Below are 23,293 nucleotides of genomic sequence, written 5' to 3' on the forward strand. Positions count from 1 at the left end.
ACTCAGGCATACCGAAGCATAGGCCTATAGGGACCGTGAAAAGTCGCTGGTTAGTGAATCAATGGTTATCAAAGTAATTAGTACCATAATATTATAGCAAATTCAGGGGTTATAGCAAATTCAGGGGGTTAGGTACTGGCCACCCCCAAAAGAACTCCCATCTACCCTTGATATATCTGTAGTGTACACTCAAGCATGAAAATAAAGCAGATATATAAAGAAAGCAAAATAAGCATTAAATACGGAATGTAAAGCATGAATAGTGACTGTTATTTACCTGTGTAGAGGATGGTAGAGGCGGTCTAGGGTGACAAGATCAAGTCTCTACCAATCTTTGATGGTCCATCACCAACCTTATTATGCCTTATTACGCCATAGTAAGCCGTATTACACCTTATTACGCCTTATCACATCACATCAAGCTGCCCCTAACACACTAAGTAAAAAAATAACGAAAATATCAAGTCTCTCTTAATCTTTCCTATCACCACTCCTAATACGCCTTATCACGTCACATCAAGCTAAGAGGAGCTAACACTGGAGCATGTTGACAGAACCATTGAATGGCCAGAAAAAAAACTGACTGGAACAGTATTACACTTTACTATTCTGTTTTCAAGCCCCTTAACATAAAGCCTGTCAATTCTTGATCCATATTTATCCCTAACATGTGTAAATTCCTGTTGCTAATTATATATCATGGCAACATCCTCGAGTTTTATATCCTTTAGAAGAGCTGATAAAGCTGTAGACACCAAACCTTTGTCGTCATGATTGCTTCAATCTCTCATGCTGGTAGCACAGTTCAAATCTCCTGCTATTATTACATTTTCAATATTACATCTGCTATTGTATAATAAATCATCAGAAAATAATTTGTTTCTCTTTTTTCCCCTGATGGTGGATAAATATTGATAATGGGAATTATACTGTTTAGCAAGGAAACTCTGACACATAAAATGTGGCCATTAACATTTATCTCATACTGTAGTTTGGTATTTTGATAGTGGAATTTTTCCTTACTAGTAGATCAGTTCCTCCTTTTAACAACTGTGTACTGTTTATAATAATTTTGAAGTAATCATTTAGGTAATATAATTCCCGGATCTTTAACATTATGTTCCTGTATCACAAGGATGTCAATATTATAATACTTAACGACAGATAATAGTTGCATTTGCTCACCTAAATTATTTAGACCATTCACATTTAGTGTAGCATACATTATAAACATGTCAGTATTATTGTGATAATAAAGATTGTAAAAAATTAGTTCTTTACTTTTTCCTCTTAATGGTTCTTTTCACTTTCTTTATTCACTTCTTTTTTGCCTTGTTCTTTTCCATCCTTCTTAATCAGCATCACATTACTATCACTAACTGCTCATACGCTCCAGCTCTGTATATGTTCAACCGTTTCTCACCATGGTTCGTCTTTTCCAATTGGATTCTTTTTCTTTCTATCATCTTTTTTTTCCTTTCCCAATTTCTAATTCATTATCTATCTGACTATTCACTTGACCACTTAAATCACCTTTGTCTTTATTGTTTTTACAGTATTTTGCTCCGTGCAATAATTTTTATCCAGAAAATTTTGAAACATTGTCATTAGTTACTTCATCGGTATGCACTTTTACCTGATTTTTATCATCACTGTTGTTAATTTCAAATTAATTTTTCTCTGGTTTGTTCTCATCTTTCTTGTCTGCATCATTTTTTTTTCTGCTTGGTGACATAATTCAAGTGACCTCTACAATTTCCACCATGCTATCCGTGTTTTTACCTCACCTTTACACTCTCATTGCTGTTAGGAATTCTTACAATTTTGTCTTCATATTCCTCACAAATTTTTCAAAAAATATAGTGTCCCCAATTTTCACCACCACCTTTTTGTTTCTTAATACAGGTAGTTGAACGTCAACTATTTGGTCATGTTTCATATTCAGGCTTACCTGAAAACAACTGTTCGATCAAGTCTTTCCTCCTTGAAGGGGGAGTGTACGTCCCCCGTCCCCATTTAAGCTTTTTTATTAAGTCACCAACATTATGATCTTTTAGGGGTATCGAGATATTAATGTTGTCTAGCACTCAGGATGGAAGGAAACTCTAATGTGGTTTTCTTGTATAATATATAAGTCATATGATAGACAGTCTGGTGCTGGAGGTGCCGTGTGGTGAGGGGCTGCTCAGTAGAAGCGTTCGGTGAGTAGCGTGTTGTAGGAGGTAGATGTGCAGGAGCTTCGTTAGAGAAGATGTTGCCTGTTGCTGGCCTCCTGGTTGAATGAATGCTGACAGCGTGGAGCTTGCTGGAGGAGGTGTTGCTTGTTCAAGAAGAGAGACCAGAATGAGAAAGCTGGTTGGTGAGGAAGCTCAGAGAAGGACAGCTGGTGGGTCGCCATGCTCGCTGGCGGGAGCGAGGACCGCCAGGCAGGCGAGGAGAAGCGAGGGCTGCCAGGCAGCGGTGGAGGAGGAGGTGTTGCTTGTTCAAGAAGATGGTCAGAATGAGAGCCGGTTGGTGAGGAAGCTCAGAGAAGGACAGCTGGTGGGTCGCCATGCTCGCTGGCGGGAGCGAGGACCGCCAGGCAGGCGAGGAGAAGCGAAGGCAGCCAGGCAGCGGCGGAGGAGGAGGTGTTGCTTGTTCAAGAAGAATGGTCAGAATGAATCTCCGATACGATACGATACGAAGTCTTTAGTTAAGAGGTGAAAGAAGATTATTAGGAGTTGAAGGAAAAGTGGTGAAACTGAAATACAGTAGGAGTAGAAAGAATCTGGGCTCAACCAGATCGCTTCATCTTTCTTATTGGTGTTTTGTCTTTGTTCTGCTCCCTTGGGTTGTCAGACCTTTGTATTAATATTGGTTTATTTATATAATGCTGCTTATTATTATTATTTTTATTATTGTTGGAGTTAGTGAGCTCGCCCAGGTCCTTGTGTAACTGGGAGGGTAGTCACATTTTTTTTTTTTGAGGTGTTAGTTAAGTGTTAGTTGTATTAGTCTAAAGGTACACTGTATGGAGAGGCCTGCCAGGTTCTTAGTGGAGCTGGTAGGTCACTCTCATCTTTATTCCCCTATTAATGTTTTATGTGTAAATGTGTATATTGGGGCAGGAGATGGTTCAATTACTTCTTCCTGGCTAATGTAGCTGGGAGGGTAATCACATTATTATTATTATTATTATTATTTATTTTATTTTTTTCGGAGTTAGTGAGCCCGCCCAGGTCCTTGTGTAGCTGGGAGGATAATCACATTTTTTTTTTTTGCTAAGATGTTAGTTCAATGTTAAATGTTAATTGTTAAATATTAGTTATGTTAGTCTAAAGGTACACTGTATGGAGAGGCCTGCCAGGTTCTTAATGGAGCTGGTAGGTCACTCTCATCTTTTATTCTCTCTATTAAGGTTTTATATGTGTATTGGGGCAGGAGATGGTTCAATTACTTTCTTCCTGGCTGATTTAAACCAACTGTGTTCTTGGAATTCTTCGTTGTCTATATTATTTATCCAGTTTTGATATGTTTCTGTGTTAAGTTCAGTCACTTTTTTCCAAATATTTACAGCTTTGTTGTGTATATCTACATTGATTGCTGAGAGATTTGCTCTCTTGTGTAGCTGTTCATTACTGATGTGGTCTGTATATTTTATGTTATATATAAATCTAAGGGCTATATTTTGTACTGTTTGTAACCTTTTAATGCACGTTTTACTAAGGGTGTTCAATGGGATGGGTGGGTAGTCCATAATTGATTTGACAAGGGCAATATATATCTTTCTCTTGTTATTAATACTAATGTTCTTAAAGCGTTTTATTTTTGATAATCTTATTCTTGCCTGTCGTTCTTTATCTTTTAAGTATGTTATATATCCTCTTTTTGTTAGTTTTAATCCAAGCATCCTGCCTTCAGTGTCGTATGGGTATAGTTCCGGGTCGACTATTACTGGACTTGTTTTAATCTTGGCTATTGGTATTATCTTGAATTTGTTCTTATTTGTCCTGATTTTCCATTTTTTCTCAAAATCATTTATGTTTTTTATCGCTCTTACCGTGTAGAGTGCCATAAATTGGGTTGATTTTCCTGTGTATGATACTATTTGAGTAATATCATCAGCAAACATTACATATTCGCTAAAGGGGGTAGGTTGAGGTGTGTCTGAAGTATAAATTGTATATAGTGTTGGAGAAAGGCATCCTCCCTGAGGTACTCCACTCTCAAGATTAAACATAGTTCCTAAAAAGTTTCCAATTTGAATTTGTGCTCTCCTATCATCTAAATAGTTACACAATATTCTTAGCAAGTATTCGTTAAGTCCCAGTTTTAATATTTTATATTTCAAGCCTAAATGCCAAACTTTATCAAAAGCCTTAGAAACATCCCTTAAAATTATATTGATCTGGTTACCCTTGCTTTTTCTATTGCAATTATTTCCGTTATTGTAGCTATTGCAGTTAGGGTATTTCTATTGGGCATAAATCCATGTTGTCTGTTGTTAGTTTTCCCATGTTGTGTTAAAAAGGCTATAAGTCTTGAATTTAATATTTTTCCAATAGTTTCCCGGTGTACTTAATAAAGATATTGGCCTGTAGTTTAATATTTCTTATTGTCCTTACCTCTTTTAGGAATAAATATCATTTTTAGCATATTTTTAGTTTGTCTGAAAGTAAACCAGTTATTAAGCATGCGTTATAAAATGTTTAATAGTGTATTTAAAAATGTTTTCAGGTAGATTCATGATCATATTCGTAATACCTGTGAGCCCAGGGCTTTTTTTTCTTAAATTTCCCCAGACAGTGCATCATTTCTCCCAGTGGTTATTATTATTTTGATTATTAGGTAATAAGTTATAGTCTATATATTGCCTTGGGGTGATTCTATGTATGTGTCTTCCCATTTCGTCTTCTATCCTTCTTCGTGTTCACTATCAAAATCTTCATTTTCCTCATCTGATATTTAAAAAACTTTTACCCATTCCCTTTTGAATGCTGACTCTTGTTCATTTTCCTCGTGCAATTTTGTTCCATTTTGGTCTTTAATGTATGGTGTTTTTTGCTTGTTGTGCCCCATCATCTTGTTTATGGAAGGCCAAAATGTTTTTGTGTCTTTAGTCATGTCAGCCGCCATTATAATATCATTCCATTTTTTATTGTTTGCTTCCTTACATGCGTCTCTTAATTTTATCTGTAGTGGTATCTGTGTCGTATATAGCCATCTGTTACTGCCGTGTCTTTCCATATACCTGTTTATTTCATTGTAATAGGTCTGGATTAATTTAACTTCTTCTGGTAGTCTGCTGTTGGGTAATGTTCTAAAGTGTGAAGTAGGAGTGTGTTTGGTTATAGATGTTTTTATTGCTGAGTGCAGTCTGTCCATTTCTGAGTCTATATCTTCTGTTGTTTTCCCTTGTAGGTTAATCGAGTGGTGATTACTTAAGTCGTCTTTGAAGCTGTCCCAGTCTGTTTTACTCATTTTCAGTCTCTTTTTTATTGGTATCTGTATGGGCTTGTTGACAGTAAGTTAGTATAATTGGCAGATGGTCACTGCCTGTAAGAGGTCCCTGTATTATATGGTAATTGAAAAGGCTTTGTTGTTGGTAAAAATTTTGTCTGGTGTCGATTGTGTATTGTGATTTCTCCAGGTTGGAAAGTTAGGACCTAGATGATTGATTTTCCCTAGGTTTATTAATTGATTAAGGGCGTTTCCCATGGCGTTATTATTTGTATTGTCAAAAATCCTATGTCTGGCGTTAAAGTCTCCTAAGATGTACATCGGGTGACTGTTGTTAGCCAATTTTAATAGGTCTTCTATAGGTAAGTAGGGTCGTCTCGGTGGCAGATAAGTAGTAGCAATAATTACGTCTCCTTGAGTTGTATTTATTTTTATTGCTAGAAATTCATCCTGGAAGTCATAGATTAGTTTAAATTTTAAGTTTCTTTTAACCGCTATCGCTACTCCGTCATTTTTCTCGCCCGATTTATTTCTTTAGTTTACATAATAGTTAAAGAGTTTTATGTTGTTGTTTTCTGTCTCACCGTGACTGTTTATTAGTATAATGTCAGGGTCAATTTCTTGATATATATTACTTAGGTTAATTCTCTCGGTCTTCCAGTTTCTTACGTTGTGTTGTATTATTCTTAAAGCTCTTACTGTTTGTCTATTGTCCATTATTTCTTATACTTGGATTGTGACTGTTGAAGTGGAGACCTATCATCCTGTTTCCCGCTTCTGACTCTTCTAAACTCTGACGGGTCTACTATTTTAAAGTCTTTGGTCGTAATCTTTAGTTTGTCCGTAGTAATTAGTGACCAGACATAATCTTCACTTAGGGATTTTTCTTGATATGTCCACTTGTATATCCCTCCTTCACAGTTTTTTACTATTGTCCCTCCTGTTGGTCTCGATGTTGGGATTCCATGTTTTGTTGTAGTGATAACTTTTAATCCAATTTCTTCAGCAGATTCAGGTTGTATATTGTGATCAGTTTCCATCTTATCTTCTCTCCTCCTACTCCTTTGTCTTATAGTCTGTCCTTTTGTTATTTCTATCTTCTCTTTGTCACTTCTAGTCATTTGTCTGGGATCTCTATCAGTCGCTTGTGTTCCTTGTGTATCAGCTGTTGCTCCTTGCTCAAACCTTGTTCGTCTTGATGCAGTCTTTCTCTCAGTTCGCTTGCATATGTTGCCCTGAAATAGTTTTTCGGATTGTGGATTCTCTGGAAATATCATCTCTGGTAGGTTATTCAATTTAAACATTTTCCTTAATTCCTCATTGTATGATCCGGGTGCAATGATATTGTGCAAATGTGCATGGATCATACCTAATCATTACCTTATCATGTATTGGCTCACTTAGGTTTAATACTGTGATTCTGGTCTATGAGCCTCTTGGACCGCTCTCTTTGCTATTTCGACGTATGTCGTATCCTTCTTGTCTTGTTCCTTTTTCCTTGTTTCTTGTTCCTTGTACTTTATCATGTGTTTTTTTATTGGCATGCCATTGCTAACGTCCTATGTCCTATGTATACATTCCCGTTTCTCTTACAGTCGAGACAGCCAACATGTGTATTCTTACATTCAGTGTAGGTATGGTCGTCGCCTGCACAATCTGAGCAGTACTTTTTTCTTTTTCCGGACAGTCTCTCGTTGTGTGTTCTTCATATTTGTAGCAGGAGAAGCAAGTTTGCAGACTGATGAATGTCTCCTTCTTTATTTGATGTGGTGTGACTGACATGTTGAATATTAGAAAGCCCTGTTGTAAAACTTTCTCAGCCATTGACACTTCTTCAAAAGTAATCTTAAAAACATGAGTATAGTCCTTTATCTTAATGACTTCTTCAATCTTCATCCACCTATTTTGGCGTTCCAGTTCATCTTTCAGGTCTTCCGATGTCTTCCTCCCGATCTCTTGGTCGACTTGACGAACGAAAACTGATCTTTTTGCTTTTTGTTCTGGTGGCATGACAACAATAAGGCCTTCATTGTAAAATATATCTCTTGCTTCTTTTGAAAGGATTTTATCTGAATCAAAGTCATCTTTACAGATTACTTTAAAACCTTCATTGGTGCTGAATATTCTAGTTAGTGGGACTTGCAGTTTGTTGTAAGTGATTTCTGCCACTTTTCCCCTTCCAATAGAGTGTCCCTTATCTCTATGTTTTATTCTAATGCTTGTTGTCATCTTCTTGATTACATCTAATCCTACCTATAACACAGGGCTCCTGCCTGGGAGCAGTGACCCCGCCCCCCCCTCTTGGACGGGCGTCGGGCTCGTAGGGTTCTGCACCCAGGTTACCTGTGACTATAGTTATGTCTAAGAAAGTTGCCACCTACCGGTGACCCCCGGACAAGGGGTGCCCTGCACTATCACAGGTTCCCTTGCCGGATCGACCGTATCGCTAAGTCCCGCCTCCCGTTCAAAGAACGGAGTGCATGAGGGGGATGAAAAAAGGAAAGAAGAGGACTTAGAGAGTAGAAACAGCCTACCTACCACGCCACGTTCGGTTAGCCAATCAGAGCACCGCAGTAAACGTGCATGTATCACGCCACCGTGGGGCACCACTGATTGGCCAATCCAGGACGTAGACGCACGGGTAGTAGTCAAAATTTGGGTAGGCCAAATATTTGTTTTTTCCAAAGTTGGAATTTCCCGTACAATCTGTGATGGTAATTACACCGTCACTATGTTGAGTAAGTACAATCACTAGGATTGAGTGTCTTATCACAACAAAGTTGCAGACTCAAACATGCAGCAAAAGAATCAGGTCTTCGCAGCTCCGTGTCCAGCAGTCAGAATGAATCTCAATGGAGAGACAGAGCTTATATACCCAGCAGCCGCTATGAGTCATGTTGGGAAAACCCAGAAAGTCGCGGGTGACTAGTTTCGTTGCTAAGCAACCGTACCATCTGGCGTCAGCTCTCGCTTGGTTGCTAGGAGACGGCACGTCGGAATGCGATACGCAGTTGTAGGGGAGACGTCCACTACAATCTCCTTACTGGCTGGCTGTTGATGTGCCAACGGTGAGTTACTCGTTTAACACTAAAATCAGCACAAACATGACTTTTGGTTAAGATTTAACTTTACCAAAGTTTTCAGCATTACTTCAATCACATTGTTATACTCAGATACTAACGCGAGAGGGATAGAAACCTAGGAAATCCTTAGTTTGTACTAGACGTCCCACTGCTCCTCCGCTTCTCTAGGCGCATGCGCCAAAACTCTAATCTTACCTACTAGTCGCCTTGTACAATTTAGTGTTCCATCCAACTGGTACCTTGTAACTCTTGTAGTTAATTCGTGTTTGTTTAAGAGTTTGTAATGTTCACACTATCACTATTTTGTATATCCATTTATTTACCAAAGTATAGCACACTCTATGGTTATCAATAATTAAATAACCAATAGACAGCAACCGTCCATTTACGAGAGAATGCAGGAGGTAATTTACAGAGCTCTTTAACACGTCTGTAGCGTGGGAGATACAGAAATTAAGTCCCAGACGGGGCGCGTGGTGCCGACCTATGTAAATCAGAGGTACATGGAGGACAAATGATTGTCATCCAACTTGCGAGAAGGTATTGATGATTATCTAGTTACTTCGGTTAGTGTAATTTATACAAACGCTACATGTAATTAGCCCATATTTATATTAAATCTACTGTCAATACTGTATGTTGACAGAGACTATTACATTGTCCAGCAGCAGTCTTTAGCCGTACAAAACCATGATTCCTGAATAAATACTATTATCATAAAGATCACATACCTGTACTCATCATCTCTCTGTATGATTTCTGCCATCTACTGTACATTTATTTGAGGTAGGATTCTTAACATCATTTAGAAGTAAGTTTATTGTATTGCATATTGTACTGCCGTGTACAACTTGATGTTTGGTTACAGAAGTCTGAATTTGTTTTAATTTTCATGTAGAACGTTGTGTATCAGTTACAACAACAACAACAACAATATTAATGATAATACAATAATAATAATAATAAAATAATAATAATAATAATAATAATAATAATAATAATAATAATAATAATAATAATAATAATAATAATAATAATAATAATAATAATAATAATAATAATAATAATAAAAGTGTAGCTGGGACTTACCGAAGTGTACGATGGCGACGAACCTGGGCCGCTCCAGAGGGGGGATCCAGCGAGCCAGTATACACTGCATTGTCGGCCACGACATACCCTGCAACACACCATATATCATGCAACACTACATACCCTGCAACACACCATATACCCTGCAACAATACCTACCCTGCAACATACCATATACCCTGCAAAAATACCTACCCTGCAACACACCGTATACCCTGCAACACACCATATACCCTGCAACAACACATACCCTGCAACACACCATACCCTGCAACACACCATACCCTGCAACACACCATATACCCTGCAACACACCATATACCCTGCAACAATACATACCCTACAACACACTACATACCCTGCGACACACCATATGCCCTGCAACACACTACACAAGGGCGGATCCAGGGGGTCCTGGGGGTCTGGACCCTCCCTTTTATCAGAAAATTCCAATACTTTTCTTTAATGCAGTGCTGTATTGTACTCAGCCATTTTTGTATAGTAAAAAGTAATTTCTATGGACCTCTGAATCTCTCCTAATAGCAAGTGCACGTGGCTTCAAAGTGGCCTCAAAATGCTGGGTGGGCTCGCTTTGCTCATGTTCCCCCACCCAAAACTTCGTTGACCCCCCTTTTGATATTCCTGGATCCGCCCCTGCTACATACCCTGCAACACACCACAAAATGGTTGCCCCTCGTATTCGAGGATGGCCGGCCCTAGGGCCACCTAGGTGTGAATTAATTTAAGGTGTGGAAGCTGTCTCCAACACAACAACCACTCCCTATGTTAACAAGTTGCATGACCCATCAGACCCAGTGTTGTAATAGGCCCCTGTCTCATCAACAGAACGTATTATATAAATGGGTCAATACATCTGATATTATATTCAGATTCACCACCCTGTAACTTTCCACTGTCTATGAGTAAGACATGAGATTGACACCTGAGCGGGCAACTTACCCAAGAGGGCGAGACCCATAGCTCAGCATTTCTGTAAGCACGCACTGCGATGCCCCTAAGCTTCAGTAGCTCACCTCAACTCATATCGAAAGGACGTGACCAACGTTTATCATACATAAACGCCGTCCCTTTCTCATTCACTCCTAGACAGTGAGACTTACGGTTGATATACACTCAGGAATTATATATACAACCTTTTATAATAAAACAAAGGAACTACCGTTTGGGTTTCGTTACTTAAAACCCAAATATAAATATGTGTGAACGGACTGGTTAATTGGACAAGCAGCCGATTCAGTGTCAAGGAATAATCCGAGAAGACCGGGCAAATCTTCAACTGCACTGGCTAACAATTACCCCGGAACACGATCAGCAAATTGATTAACAATCAGGTCCCCAGAGACACATGGCGTAAAGAAACTTGCCCCCAGTTTAACCCTGCCCGGGAACGAACCCGGGTCTACTCGCTTGCGAGGCGAGCATGCTGACCATTACACCACATCCCCTACAACACACTACATACGCTATAGCACACCACATACTCTGAAGCAAACCATATACTCTGCAACAGTGCAACACACCATACACCCTACAACACACCAAATAGCCTGCAACACACCACATAGACTGTAAAACATCACATACTCTACAATACACTACATATTCTGCAACAAGCCACATACCCTGCAACACATCACATACTCTACAACACAGCACATATTCTGCAACAAACCACAAACCCTACAACACACTACATGCCCTGCAACACATCACATACTCTACAACACAGCACATATTCTGCAACAAACCACAAACCCTACAACACACTACGTACCCTGCAACACATCACATACTCTATAACACACCACATATGCTGCACCAAACCACACACCCTGCAACGCATCACATACTCTACAACACACTACATATCTTGTAACACACTACATTCCCTCAACACACAACAGCTCCAAGGGATAATTAATAAATTTGCCTAATACCAGAGTTATAAAATTAATATTCCTTCTGAGATATTAATGATATCAATATCCCTTATTATAGCCCCACTGACGTTAACAATGTAATATTTTCTTAGAGGTAGATAATGATAATAATAATCACCTGTTGTGCACACACCTGTATATCTTGTGGCTCGAGGGAATAAATGCCTTTATTTAAGCTAAAGAATTATCGGGATCGGAAGTACAGACAGTTTTGATACCCGTGTCACAGTACCTTCTGACACAGTGATTGAACCTTGTTTTACAGTACTTCCTGACAGAGTGATTGAACCATGTGTCGCATTACCTTCTGACACAGTGATTGATACCTGTGTCACAACACCTTCTGACACAGTGATTGAACCATGTGTCACATTACCTTCTGACACAGTGATTGATACCTGTGTCACATTACCTCCTGACACAGTGATTGATACCTGAGTCACAACACCTTCTGACACAGTGATTGATCCCTGTGTCACATTACCTCCTGATAAAGTGATTGATACCTGTATCACAACACCTCCTGACACAGTGATTGATACTTGTGTTACAATACCTCCTGACACAGTCTTCGAGGTAGTAGATAATGACGAAAATTACGATGTTATTTACTTAGACTTTAGCAAAGCATTTGACAGAGTACCGCATCAGAGGCTTCTGAGAAAAATTAAGGCTCATCGTATCGAGGGGAAAGTTTTAAATTGGATAAAATCATGGCTCACCGATAGAACGCAGAGGGTCAGCGTACGTAGATGGTGTTAAATCTGAGTGGGGCCGTGTAACCAGTGGGGTTCCCCAGGGATCAGTACTAGGCCCACTCTTGTTCATAATCTACATAAACGATCTAGATACTGGGATCAGCAGTGACATAAGCAAGTTTGCGGATGACACCAAAATAGGGCGGCAAATTAATTCAGGGCAGGATGCAATTGCATTACAGGAGGATCTAAATAAACTGCAGGGGTGGTCTGAAAAATGGCAAATGAAATTCAACACCAGCAAGTGCAGCGTACTTAATATTGGAAGAACAAATACTGTCAATGTATACAGCCTTAACAACATCAACCTTGAGAAGTCGACTTGTGAAAGAGACCTAGGGGTACTTGTAAGCCCGGACCTACGGCCTAGAAAACAGTGCGTTAATGTTCGAAATAAGGCAAACAGAGTATTGGGTTTTATATCTAGAAGTGTAAGTAACAAGAGTGCAGAGGTCTTATTGCAACTATATCTTGCGCTAGTCAGGCCGCACCTCGATTATGCGGTTCAGTTCTGGTGCCCTTATTATAGAATGGATATAAATTCACTAGAGTCGGTGCAGCGAAGAATGACAAAAATGATTCCGGGACTTAGAAACCTTCCATATCAGGATAGGTTAAAGAAACTTAACTTGCATTCCCTAGAAAGACGAAGAGTGCGGGGAGATATGATAGAAGTATTTAAGTGGGTGAAAGGAATCAATAAAGGGGATATAGATAAAGTTCTTATAATATCCGAGCAGGATAGGACTCGGAGCAACGGATTCAAGTTGGATAAGTTTAGGTTTAGGAGGGAGATAGGAAGAAACTGGTTCACAAATAGGGTGGTGGACGAGTGGAACAAGCTTAGCAACTTTGTAGTAAGTGCGGGAACTCTGGAAAGTTTCAAAAGGAGGCTAGATAGATTCATGGATGATAGAGAGTGGTAGTAACTCTCGACAGGAGCTGCCATGCACAGGCCAACCGGCCTATTGCAGACTCCTTATTTTCTTATGTTCTTATGTTCTTATGTTACAATACCTCCTGACACAGTGATTGATACTTGTGTTACAATACCTCCTGACACAGTGATTAACACCTGTATCACATTACCTCCTGACACAGTGATTGATCCATGTATCACATTACCATCTGACACAGTGGTTGATCCTTGTGTCGCAGTACCTTCTGATACGGCAACTGAACTATGTCTCCTCATATTCAGTAAAATATGTTTCAGCACACTCACGCTACACAGCCCCAGTATGACCCTGAGAGCAATGAGGGATGCGTAGTTCGTGCGGGCAGCGAGGGGCGTGAACAAGGTGCAGATGCCACTGAACATGATACAGATCCCGAACACAATTCTTGGTCCATACCTCTCTGCTAGACGACCCCCCACTACCTGTCAACAAGATGATGCTGTTAGCAGGTCAAAGGCAGACAGAGAGAGAGAGAGAGAGAGAGAGAGAGAGAGAGAGAGAGAGAGAGAGAGAGAGAGAGAGAGAGAGATGAGAGGGACAAACAAAGAGACAGAAGCAGAAAGACAGGTAGAGTTGGTCAGGGCAAGACATGGAAATAGTTTATTTGACAAACATTGAATTAGGAACAAGACAGTGCTACTCGCTCTTTCTCTTTCTTTCTGCGTGAGTCAGACTCTCCTTGATTAATAAAAGACCTTCCAATTACTTACTAACTAATCTATTGGTTTTCTGGAAATACCTGTACATATTAGTTCTAAAGCATACCTAAATACACAAGATCTGATGTCTGCTTTAGCTGCAATATTTTCCCTGTTTTTACAGTACGACATTTCCTGCCTTAGCATTTAACTATCTTGTAAATAAGAAAAGTTGCTCTGAAAATTAGGCGCCTAAGAGGATCCGTAAAGTTTGACCTGACCTGCATAGTCTGATTTGACCCCAGTAGAGTTTAAACTGACCTGCGTAAAAACGTAGCCGTAGTAGTAGCTGGCCAGGATGACCCCCTGGGTGATCTCATCCCAGTCCATCTCCCCTTCGTCTTCCACCTGTAACCAAGGTCATCCATTGTTAGTGACACCGAAGTCTACATTTATGCCCTTAAGAAAAACGTTTGTACCGCCAACATCACCATCTGCACCACCAACAAAAACGTTTAAACCTTCAACATCAACGCCTGCACCAACAACAAAAACGTTTATACCGCCAACATCAACGTCTGCACCAACAATAAAACGTTTATACCGCCAACATCAACGTCTGCACCAACAATAAAAACGTCTATACCGCCAACATCAAAATTTGCACCAACAATACAATTGTCTATACCACCAAGAATACAATCGTCAATAATGTCTGCAACAACAACACAAACGTTTGTACAACCAACATCAACGTCTGCACCAACAACGCACACATACGAGCAAATAATTAGCTGTAGAACCTATATTTGAAGTTCCCGGCGTGTTCGAGCTAATGATGGTGTTTGGTAACTTGTTCCATTCATCCACTACTCTATTTCTAAATCAATGTTTATCTATCTCAAGCCTAAATCTAAATTTGTCTAATTAAAAACCAATAATACGTGTTCACATTTCGGTTAGATAGTTTGAGTACCTTTGTTATATCACCTTTGTTTAACCCTGACTTCCATTTATACACCTCGATCATATTGCCCATCACTCTACGTCTTTCGAGGAAGTTTATACTCAAGTTCCTAATGCCCAGGATTAACCTTGTCATCCTCCTCTCAATACTTTCTAGGAATTCGATATCCATTCTGTAATACGGAACCGCATAATCCAAGTGAGGTCTCACATAATTATGTAAGATATAGTTTTAGGATAACCTTGCTAGTCTTGTAACTAACACTCCTTTGTATGAAGCTAAATACCCTGTTAGGCCCTGTTTCGAGCAAAAACGCATTGCTGTCTTGGTTTAAGATTCCTACAGTACTTATCATTACCCTTAAATCTTTCTCAGTAGGATTTCACAATATCAACGTTGTTCATCTGATTTCAGCTTTCTCTATTTCCATCTCCTTGGCTAAGAACTCTCTAGTTTTTCTCTTTAAATTTAATCTTCTATTTTATAACTTTGAGAAAAGTTTGTTCAGATCTTCCTGTAGTTTAGCGGAGTCCTCGTCAGATGTTAATTACACGGTCTATCTTAGTATTATCAGCAAATTTACTTATGTTGTTGTCTACGCTTATATCTATGTCGTTTATGTATATAATAAATAATAATGGTTCAAGTAAGGGTCCAAATTGGAAAATAGCTACTAGATTTGTCAGATATGAACGCCCACTTGTGAAGCCACGCTGGGAATCATTGATCAACTTGTCTTTTGAGGAGACTTCGAATTGAGTTTGAAACTATTTCTTCGAGCAATTTGCCTATAATTGATGTTAAACTGATAGGATGGTAGTTAGACGATAGTGATTTTTGTTCGAAATAAGGCAAACAGTGTATTGGGTTTTATATCTAGAAGTGTAAGTAACAAGAGTGCAGAGGTCTTATTGCAACTATATCTTGCACAAGTCAGGCCACACCTCGATTATGCGGTTCAGTTCTGGTGCCCCTATTATAGAATGGATATAAATTCACTAGAGTCGGTGCAGCGAAGAATGACAAAAATGATTCCGGGACTTAGAAACCTTCCATATCAGGATAGGTTAAAGAAACTTAACTTGCATTCCCTAGAAAGACGAAGAGTGCGGGGAGATATGATAGAAGTATTTAAGTGGGTAAAAGGAATCAATAAAGGGGATATAGATAAAGTTCTTATAATATCCGAGCAGGATAGGACTCGGAGCAAAGGATTCAAGTTGGATAAGTTTAAGTTTCGGAGGGAGATAGGAAGAAACTGGTTCACAAATAGGGTGGTGGACGAGTGGAACAAGCTTAGCAACTTTGTAGTAAGTGCGGGAACTCTGGAAAGTTTCAAAAGGAGGCTAGATAGATTCATGGATGATAGAGAGTGGTAGTAACTCTCGACAGGAGCTGCCATGCACAGGCCAACCGGCCTATGCAGACTCCTTATTTTCTTACGTTCTTCTTATGTTCTTAAAAATCAGTTTCACATTCACAATCCTCCAGGATTCTGGTACTCCTCCCCTTTTTAATAACATGTTAAACAAGTTTTCTAAGGGCATGCTATGCTCTTCCTTACATTCCTGTAATTCTATGGGAAGCTTTGGCTAGAGCCTTGGAGTTTGAATCCGACGTATGGTCAAATGTGCCAAGCTTCAAAACGGAGTCTAGCTCTGGGTTTAAAGCACGAAAAGGTCAAGTACAAGAGACAGAGATTTAAAGGAACCTGTTGGTATTGTGAGAAGATTGGGCACAAACAGGAGGATTATTACAAGCGGAAATGAGAGCGATAGAAGGGCAATTCAGAGAAGAACGTGGAGAAGAAAGATGTTGGACGTGTGGAGAAGATGGACACTTCAAGATTAATTGCCCACAGAATTCCAATAGAGGGAAAGAAGAGCAGCCCACTAAGACGGGGAAACTAGGGGTGTTGAGGGGCAACGACCAGAGCCCCACTAATAACAAAATGCAACCGAGCCACTGTAAGCAGTGTCCAGGTTGAAGGTGAGATCGATGGCATAAGGTGTCCGTTGGTGATCGACACAGCCTCGGAGCAGACTTTTGTGAGGCCGGACGTGGGTAGTAATCGACTACTACCTGAGACGTCGCAGCAACTCTGTGGGATAACTAGGCAATTTTCTTCATTATTTAAGCAAATATACAAACATTGGGAAACTTATCATGATCTAAAATAATGATGAATAGTTTAATATTTATCCTGACAGTGATACAGCCGAAAATAGATCCACCAATCACAACCACCATTACATATAACCTTACTTTACCAAGTATTGCCTCGTAAAATTGTGAGTAAGAGACTCAGGTGGGGGTCGCTTGATCATTGGCTGACTGCACATCTGTCTGGCCATGGATTACTTCACTAAATGGCCAGAAGCATACAGTATGCCATCCCAAATGAGGAAGCCACGACTATTGCTAGGGTGCTGGTTGACCAGTTCTTCTGCCGGTTTGGTGCGCCCCAAGAGTTGCACTCGGACCAAGGGCAGAAACTTTGAGTCAGTTGTGTTAAGCGAGTGCTGTAAACTGTTGAGCATAAGGAAGACTAGGACCACTCCACTTCGGCCAAAGTCAGACGGAATGGTGTAAAAGTTTAATTGGACCTTGGGACAAGAACTGGCCAAGCACTGTGCTGAGGGGCAGACAGAGTGGGACAGAAGTTGCCTGCTCTGTTGAAGGCGTATCGATCGGCTGCCCACGAGTCAACTGGATACACACCGGCAAAATTAATGCTGGGTCAAGAACTGAGGCTGCCAGTGGAAAAGAATGATTGCCTGCGGATTCTGTGCCGGTCCTCACGACACAGTGGAATGCAAGACGAAAGTTCAGAACAAAATCCCAGTTGCTCCACTTTGTGTCAACTGCCGAGGAAGACACCTCGCCTGGAATGTCAACCGGCCACAGCATCCTGGCACTTGCCCAGGAAAGCCTACCGTGTTCCACCGCCCTTGTCTCTGACGGAGCCACTGCCAACCGTACCTCACTCCACTCCACTAATGCCTCTTCCAACCAGCGAAGAGTTCCCATTGGTTTCCTCTCCCCTATCATCCCTATCAATCCCATCCCCGACATTCTCACCCATACCATTCACCTTTTACTCCCTCCCTCCCCCGTCTGCTCTTGGAGAAGGGCGTGCCCTAAGTGCTCGTGTTAGTGACCATAGGAAATGGCCGCCGTGGATCGTTGTGTTGTGGGGAAGCGGGACGGTGTGTGAGGAAAGACGACCCCCTGACCACTCTGTTAAGTCATCTGGAGCAGTTGAGGAGAGAGATAGACGTTTTAAAGGGGGAGAACGTAACCCTCAGGACTGAACTCCTTCAGGTAGGTGTCCTGCCTAAAAGAACACTTGCGAAGGAGGGTCAGGGGGAACAGGCGTGGAGAGTGGTTGTCTCCAAGGGGACTAGGGTCGGACTCAGGAAAGTTGACCAGGAGGTGGAGTGCAGTAACCCCTACCAAGTGTTGGAGGAAGCTGGTGAGGAAGAGAAGAGGTAGGACGAGGAAGAGAAGAGGAAGGAGGGTGTGGTGCCAGGAGAGAAGGGGCAGTTGTTGAAACCCTGCCCAGTGGTAAGGTCGTGGTAGTTGGGGACAGCCAGGTGAGGTTCTTAGATAGGACTTTTTGTGCAAGAGATAGGAAAAGTAGGACTAGGGTGTGTTTTTCTCGGGCTGGGATAGGGCATGTAGCTGAGATGATAGATAGGGATCTGTCAGGAGAGGGTACCACGCCAGTAGTGTGTCTTTGTGTAGGAGGCAACGACATAGGAAAGGTTAGGAGTGAGGAACTTGTTAAGAGGTACAGGGAGGCGCTAGGGAAGGTTAGAGATAGGGGAGGGATCCCGATAGTATGTGGTGTCTTGCCTAGAAGAGGAGTTGGTGGTGACTGGTTGTCAAGTGCAGTTGGTGTCAACGGCCAACTTGACAGATATTGCAAGTCAATATCAGTCCCATTCATTGACAACTTGGACAACTTCTACGGCAGATGGGACCTTTTTGCTAGGGATGGGGTGCATCTGTCTAGGGTTGGGGTGGCAACCCTGGCTGGCTCTCTCGAGAGGGCAGTTCAAAAGCTGTTAAAGTTTAAACTGCTAGGGGATCATGTGAGCAAGGAGGTGGAGGACACTGCAGTGGGAGAGGGTAAACAAAGTGAAAGGTTACAGGGAAATAGTGCTAGGAATTATAACAAAACTAAATTAGTCAGGGAGTTAAAACCTAAACGTGACAAAGAGAGGACTCAGAATACGACTAACTTAAATGTCTACTACACAAACAGTAGAAGTATGATAAACAAAATGGATGAAATCAGGGCGTTGGTATGTACCGTAAAAATCGATATAATAGAATTAACCGAAACATGGATAAACCTAGACTCATGTGAGTTACTTGTCGAATACCAAATTCCAGGTTACAAATTATTCCATACTGATAGGCAGATTAGAAAATGAGGAGTAGTAGCAATCTATGTCAGGGATAATCTGAAGTGTAAAATGAATAAGGAAATAAAAACTGAGCGGAATACAGAAACAATTTGGATAGAATTAATCGATGGTAGGGAAAAATTAATCACAGGAGTAATATATAGACTTCCTAATCTTGATAGAGTTAATGAGCGACTTATTTGGGTTGAAATGCGCAGGGCTTCCATACACAGCAAAGTCTGTATAGTAGGCGACTTTAACTTTAGCTAAATTGATTGGATTGACCTTACGGGTAACTCAGAATCAAAGAATTTTCTTAAAACAACCAAGAACCGTTTCCTAAGCCAACATATAACCGAACCCACCCGGGGTAATAATATACTCGATTTAATTCTTTCAAACAGAGAAAACCTCATTAGTAATGTCGAGGTAGGGAACGAACTTACTAACAACGATCACAAAGAAATTAGATTCCAGTTAGAATTTCAGGGCAGCCGCAAGGAAAATTCCACTAAAGTCCCAGATTTCAGAAGGGCAAACTTTGATAGTTTGAAAAGGCAGCTGAGAGAAGGGGTATCACGCTTGGGGGTGAATTACATGACCTCACATGAGGTGTTCTCTCACAATGTACCCACAGAGGAAGACTTCACCTTACCTGGAGACCTCACGGTTGAGAATGACATGATAACTAAATCTCAGGTTGACGAGTTCCACAACAATTTAAATAATGAGTTACGTAATGCACAAAGGCAGAACATACTATACAGAAAACTCAGATCAAACAACAATGAGCCTTAATGGATAAATAATTATTTAAAGAATATTATTGGACAAAGGAAGGCTATAGGTAGGAGAATAAATCGTGGTGAAGTTTACCCCCGAGATTATTATAAGGTATTGGCCGGTAGGGTTAAGACCGAGATAAGAAAAGCAAAGAGGAATATTGAACTGAAGGTAGCAAGGGAGGTGAAGTCAAACCCCAAGGGATTCTATCAAATGTTTCAAACTAAAACACGAGAAAAGATTGGACCAATACAATCGGATACCGGCGAGCTAACTGATGACGGCTGAGAAATGAGCAATTATCTGAAAAAATATTTTTCAACAGTTTCACCACTGAATATTTTAACATGATACCCGAGGCACCTGCTCTATACAGAGATGGTGAAGAAAATAAATTAAGCGTGATAGTAGTGACTAGTAACGATGTTAGTAAGCAAATAGACAAACTAAAGCCTAATATATCACCAGGTCCCGATGAGATATTTGTCAGAGTATTAAAGGAATGTAAGGAAGAGCATAGTATGCCCTTAGCAAAGTTGTTTAACATTTGTCCTTAAAAACGGGTGGAGTACCAGAATCCTGGTGGATAGCAAATGTAATACCCATTTTCAGGAAGGGAGATAGATCACTATCCTCTAAATACCGTCCAATTAGTCTAACATCAATTGTAGGCAAATTACTGGTAGCAATAATTTCAAACTCTATTCGAAATCACCTGGAGAAGCACAAGTTGATCAATGAGTCCCAACATGGCTTCACAAGCGGGCGTTCATGTCTAACTAGTCTATTAACATTCTTTTCATCTGTTTTCGAATCAATGGACGAGGGGCACACTTATGACGTGGTATATCTCGACTTTAGCAAAGCCTTCAACAGAGTCCCCCACGAAAGACTAATAAGAAAAGTGGAGGCTCATGGCATTAAAAGAGATGTTCTAAAATGGATTAGGGCGTGGTAACAGGACAGGAAACAACGAGTGAGCATTAACGGCACTAAATCCGATTGGAGCAACTTCGCTAGTGGAGTTCCCCAAGGCTCAGTACTTGGACCATTATTATTTATTATATACATAAACGACGTAGATGTCGGCATAGACAGCAGCTTAAGTAAATTTGCTGATGACACTAAAATAGGGCGAGTAATTAAATCTGACGAGGACTTCGCAAAACTACAGGAAGATCTAAACATATTTTTCGAGTGGTCTGAAAAGTGGCAGATGAAATTCAATGTGGACAAGTATTCATTATAGGATATGTAAACAGGGAAACCAGATACCAGATGAGCAATGATATTTTTGAGAAATCCGAGTGCGAGAAGGATTTAGGAGTAATGATAAGTAGGAGTCTTAAGCTAAGTAAACAATGTGTATTTGCTCGAAACAAGGCTAATAAAGTACTTGGGTTCATACAAAGGAGTGTTAGTTACAAGACTAGCGAGGTCATCCTCAAACTATATATTGTGCTTGTGAGACCTCACTTGGATTACACCGTTCAATTCTGGTCACCGTATTACAGAATGGACATAGAATCCTTGGAAAGAATTCAGAGGAGAATGACAAGACTAATTCCAGGGCATTAGAAACCTAGAGTACAGAGACAGGTTAAAGCATCTTAATTTGCACTCCCTCGAGAGACGTTGAGTGAGGAGCGATATGATCGGGGTGTACAAATGGAAGTCAGGGTTAAGCAAATGTGATTTAACAAAGGTACTCAAACTATCCATCCAGGAGCGAACTAATTGTTTTAAATTAGACAAATTTTGACTTAGACACGAGATAGATAACATTAGTTTGGAAATAGAGTAGTGGATGAGTGGAACAATTTACCAAACCTCATCATTAACTCGAATACACTGGATAGTTTCAAACATAGTTTGGGTGGATATATGAGCGATAGGGTTTGGGCGTAAACGGGACTGCCCAGTGTGAGCCAATAGGCCTGCTGCAGTTTTCCTCCTTTTTTATGTTCTCTTCATCATCACAACCTCTTTCCCAGCCTGGCCTTCACTACTCCCTGTCGCCACCTACAGTTCCTGCACAGGTACACCATATTGGTTCTGTGGAAACAATCACCTTTCGTTTGGATTGTCACTCCAAGCACAGCAACCTTCTGTCTACCCAACCCCACTCATTTGTGGACATAGGTTGTGACTGTTCAGAAACAACAACAACTCATTCTGGAAACCCTGAGTCAACAGGGGCACACTCTGTAAGCCCTCGTGACCCGCCTTCTTCCTTCTTTCGAGATGGAACATCCATACCCCTCTCTCCTACTCCTTCCTATCCACTATCTTCAACAGAGTTTAGCGCCTCCTCCGAATCCCCATTTATCCCCTGCATTAACTCTCCACCTCACACCGGAGGACACATCCTCCTCTCCTTACACTGGAACATATTAGACCTCACCAGACAGACCTCACCCAATATGTGTTCTCCGGTTAAGTAGACGCCGCTCTACTTTAGGAAACCATCTCTGACGATGTTACTCCACTTCGCATCTCTGTCTATACTCTCTACACCCTGCCTCGTCACTATGAACAAGCCCGTGGTCTCCTCACTCTTGTACGTAACACAATTCCATCTTTTATTTTTCCTTCACCAGACTCGCATGGACTCCCTTCTGAAATACTTTCTGTCTCCGTCACTCTTGGTGACCGGACCCTTCGTGTAGTGAATGCTCATTTCATGAGTAATTCTCTGGACCCCCAGGCTCTTCACTACCTCCATGAATCTTATTCGCGGAGACTTTAATTCCCCGCTATCCCACTCTTACCTTCATATTATCTCACTCCATCTATTATTAACGGATCACATCTCTTGCAGTTTCCTGCTGGGGATGATGATGTTTGCTTTATTTGTCCTGGCGATCCTACTCGCCTCCCCCATAGTTTCTTGATGTTGGCCTCCCGCCTACTACAGAACGGCTATACCTCCTTTCATCCTACCGTCTGCACCGAGCTTGCTCAATATAGTGACCATTTTGCCGTTACTACCCACCTCAGGCTCTCCTTCTGTGCTTCTACATCACCTCCTTATCGATTCCCTCGCCTCTGTCATACACAGAATGCTGTTCCTTCTTATATCCAACACATTTCTACCTCGGAGGCCGGTGGTAGAAGCGGTATCGCTCTTGCCTCGCAAGCAAGATGTCACGGGTTCGATTCCCGGGCCGGTGGAAGTTGTTTGGACATACTTCATAGCCC

At 40.9% G+C, this 23,293-nt stretch overlaps 1 protein-coding gene across 1 annotated transcript in view; it reads right to left on the reverse strand.

Moving 5' to 3' along the window:
* Nucleotides 1-23,293, reverse strand: part of LOC121853200 (sialin-like) — a 55,289-nt gene that overhangs the window by 17,160 nt on the left and 14,836 nt on the right. Inside the window, exons 5-7 of the mRNA XM_042347182.1 lie at nt 14,249-14,335; nt 13,556-13,711; nt 9,612-9,699 (exon numbers count right to left, since the gene is read on the reverse strand). Of these exons, the coding sequence (XP_042203116.1) occupies nt 9,612-9,699; nt 13,556-13,711; nt 14,249-14,335 (331 nt within the window). The remainder of the gene's footprint in view (nt 1-9,611; nt 9,700-13,555; nt 13,712-14,248; nt 14,336-23,293) is intronic.

This window comes from Homarus americanus, unplaced genomic scaffold (genome assembly GCF_018991925.1).
Source record: "Homarus americanus isolate GMGI-L3 unplaced genomic scaffold, GMGI_Hamer_2.0 scaffold32871, whole genome shotgun sequence".
Classification (NCBI taxonomy): domain Eukaryota; kingdom Metazoa; phylum Arthropoda; class Malacostraca; order Decapoda; family Nephropidae; genus Homarus; species Homarus americanus.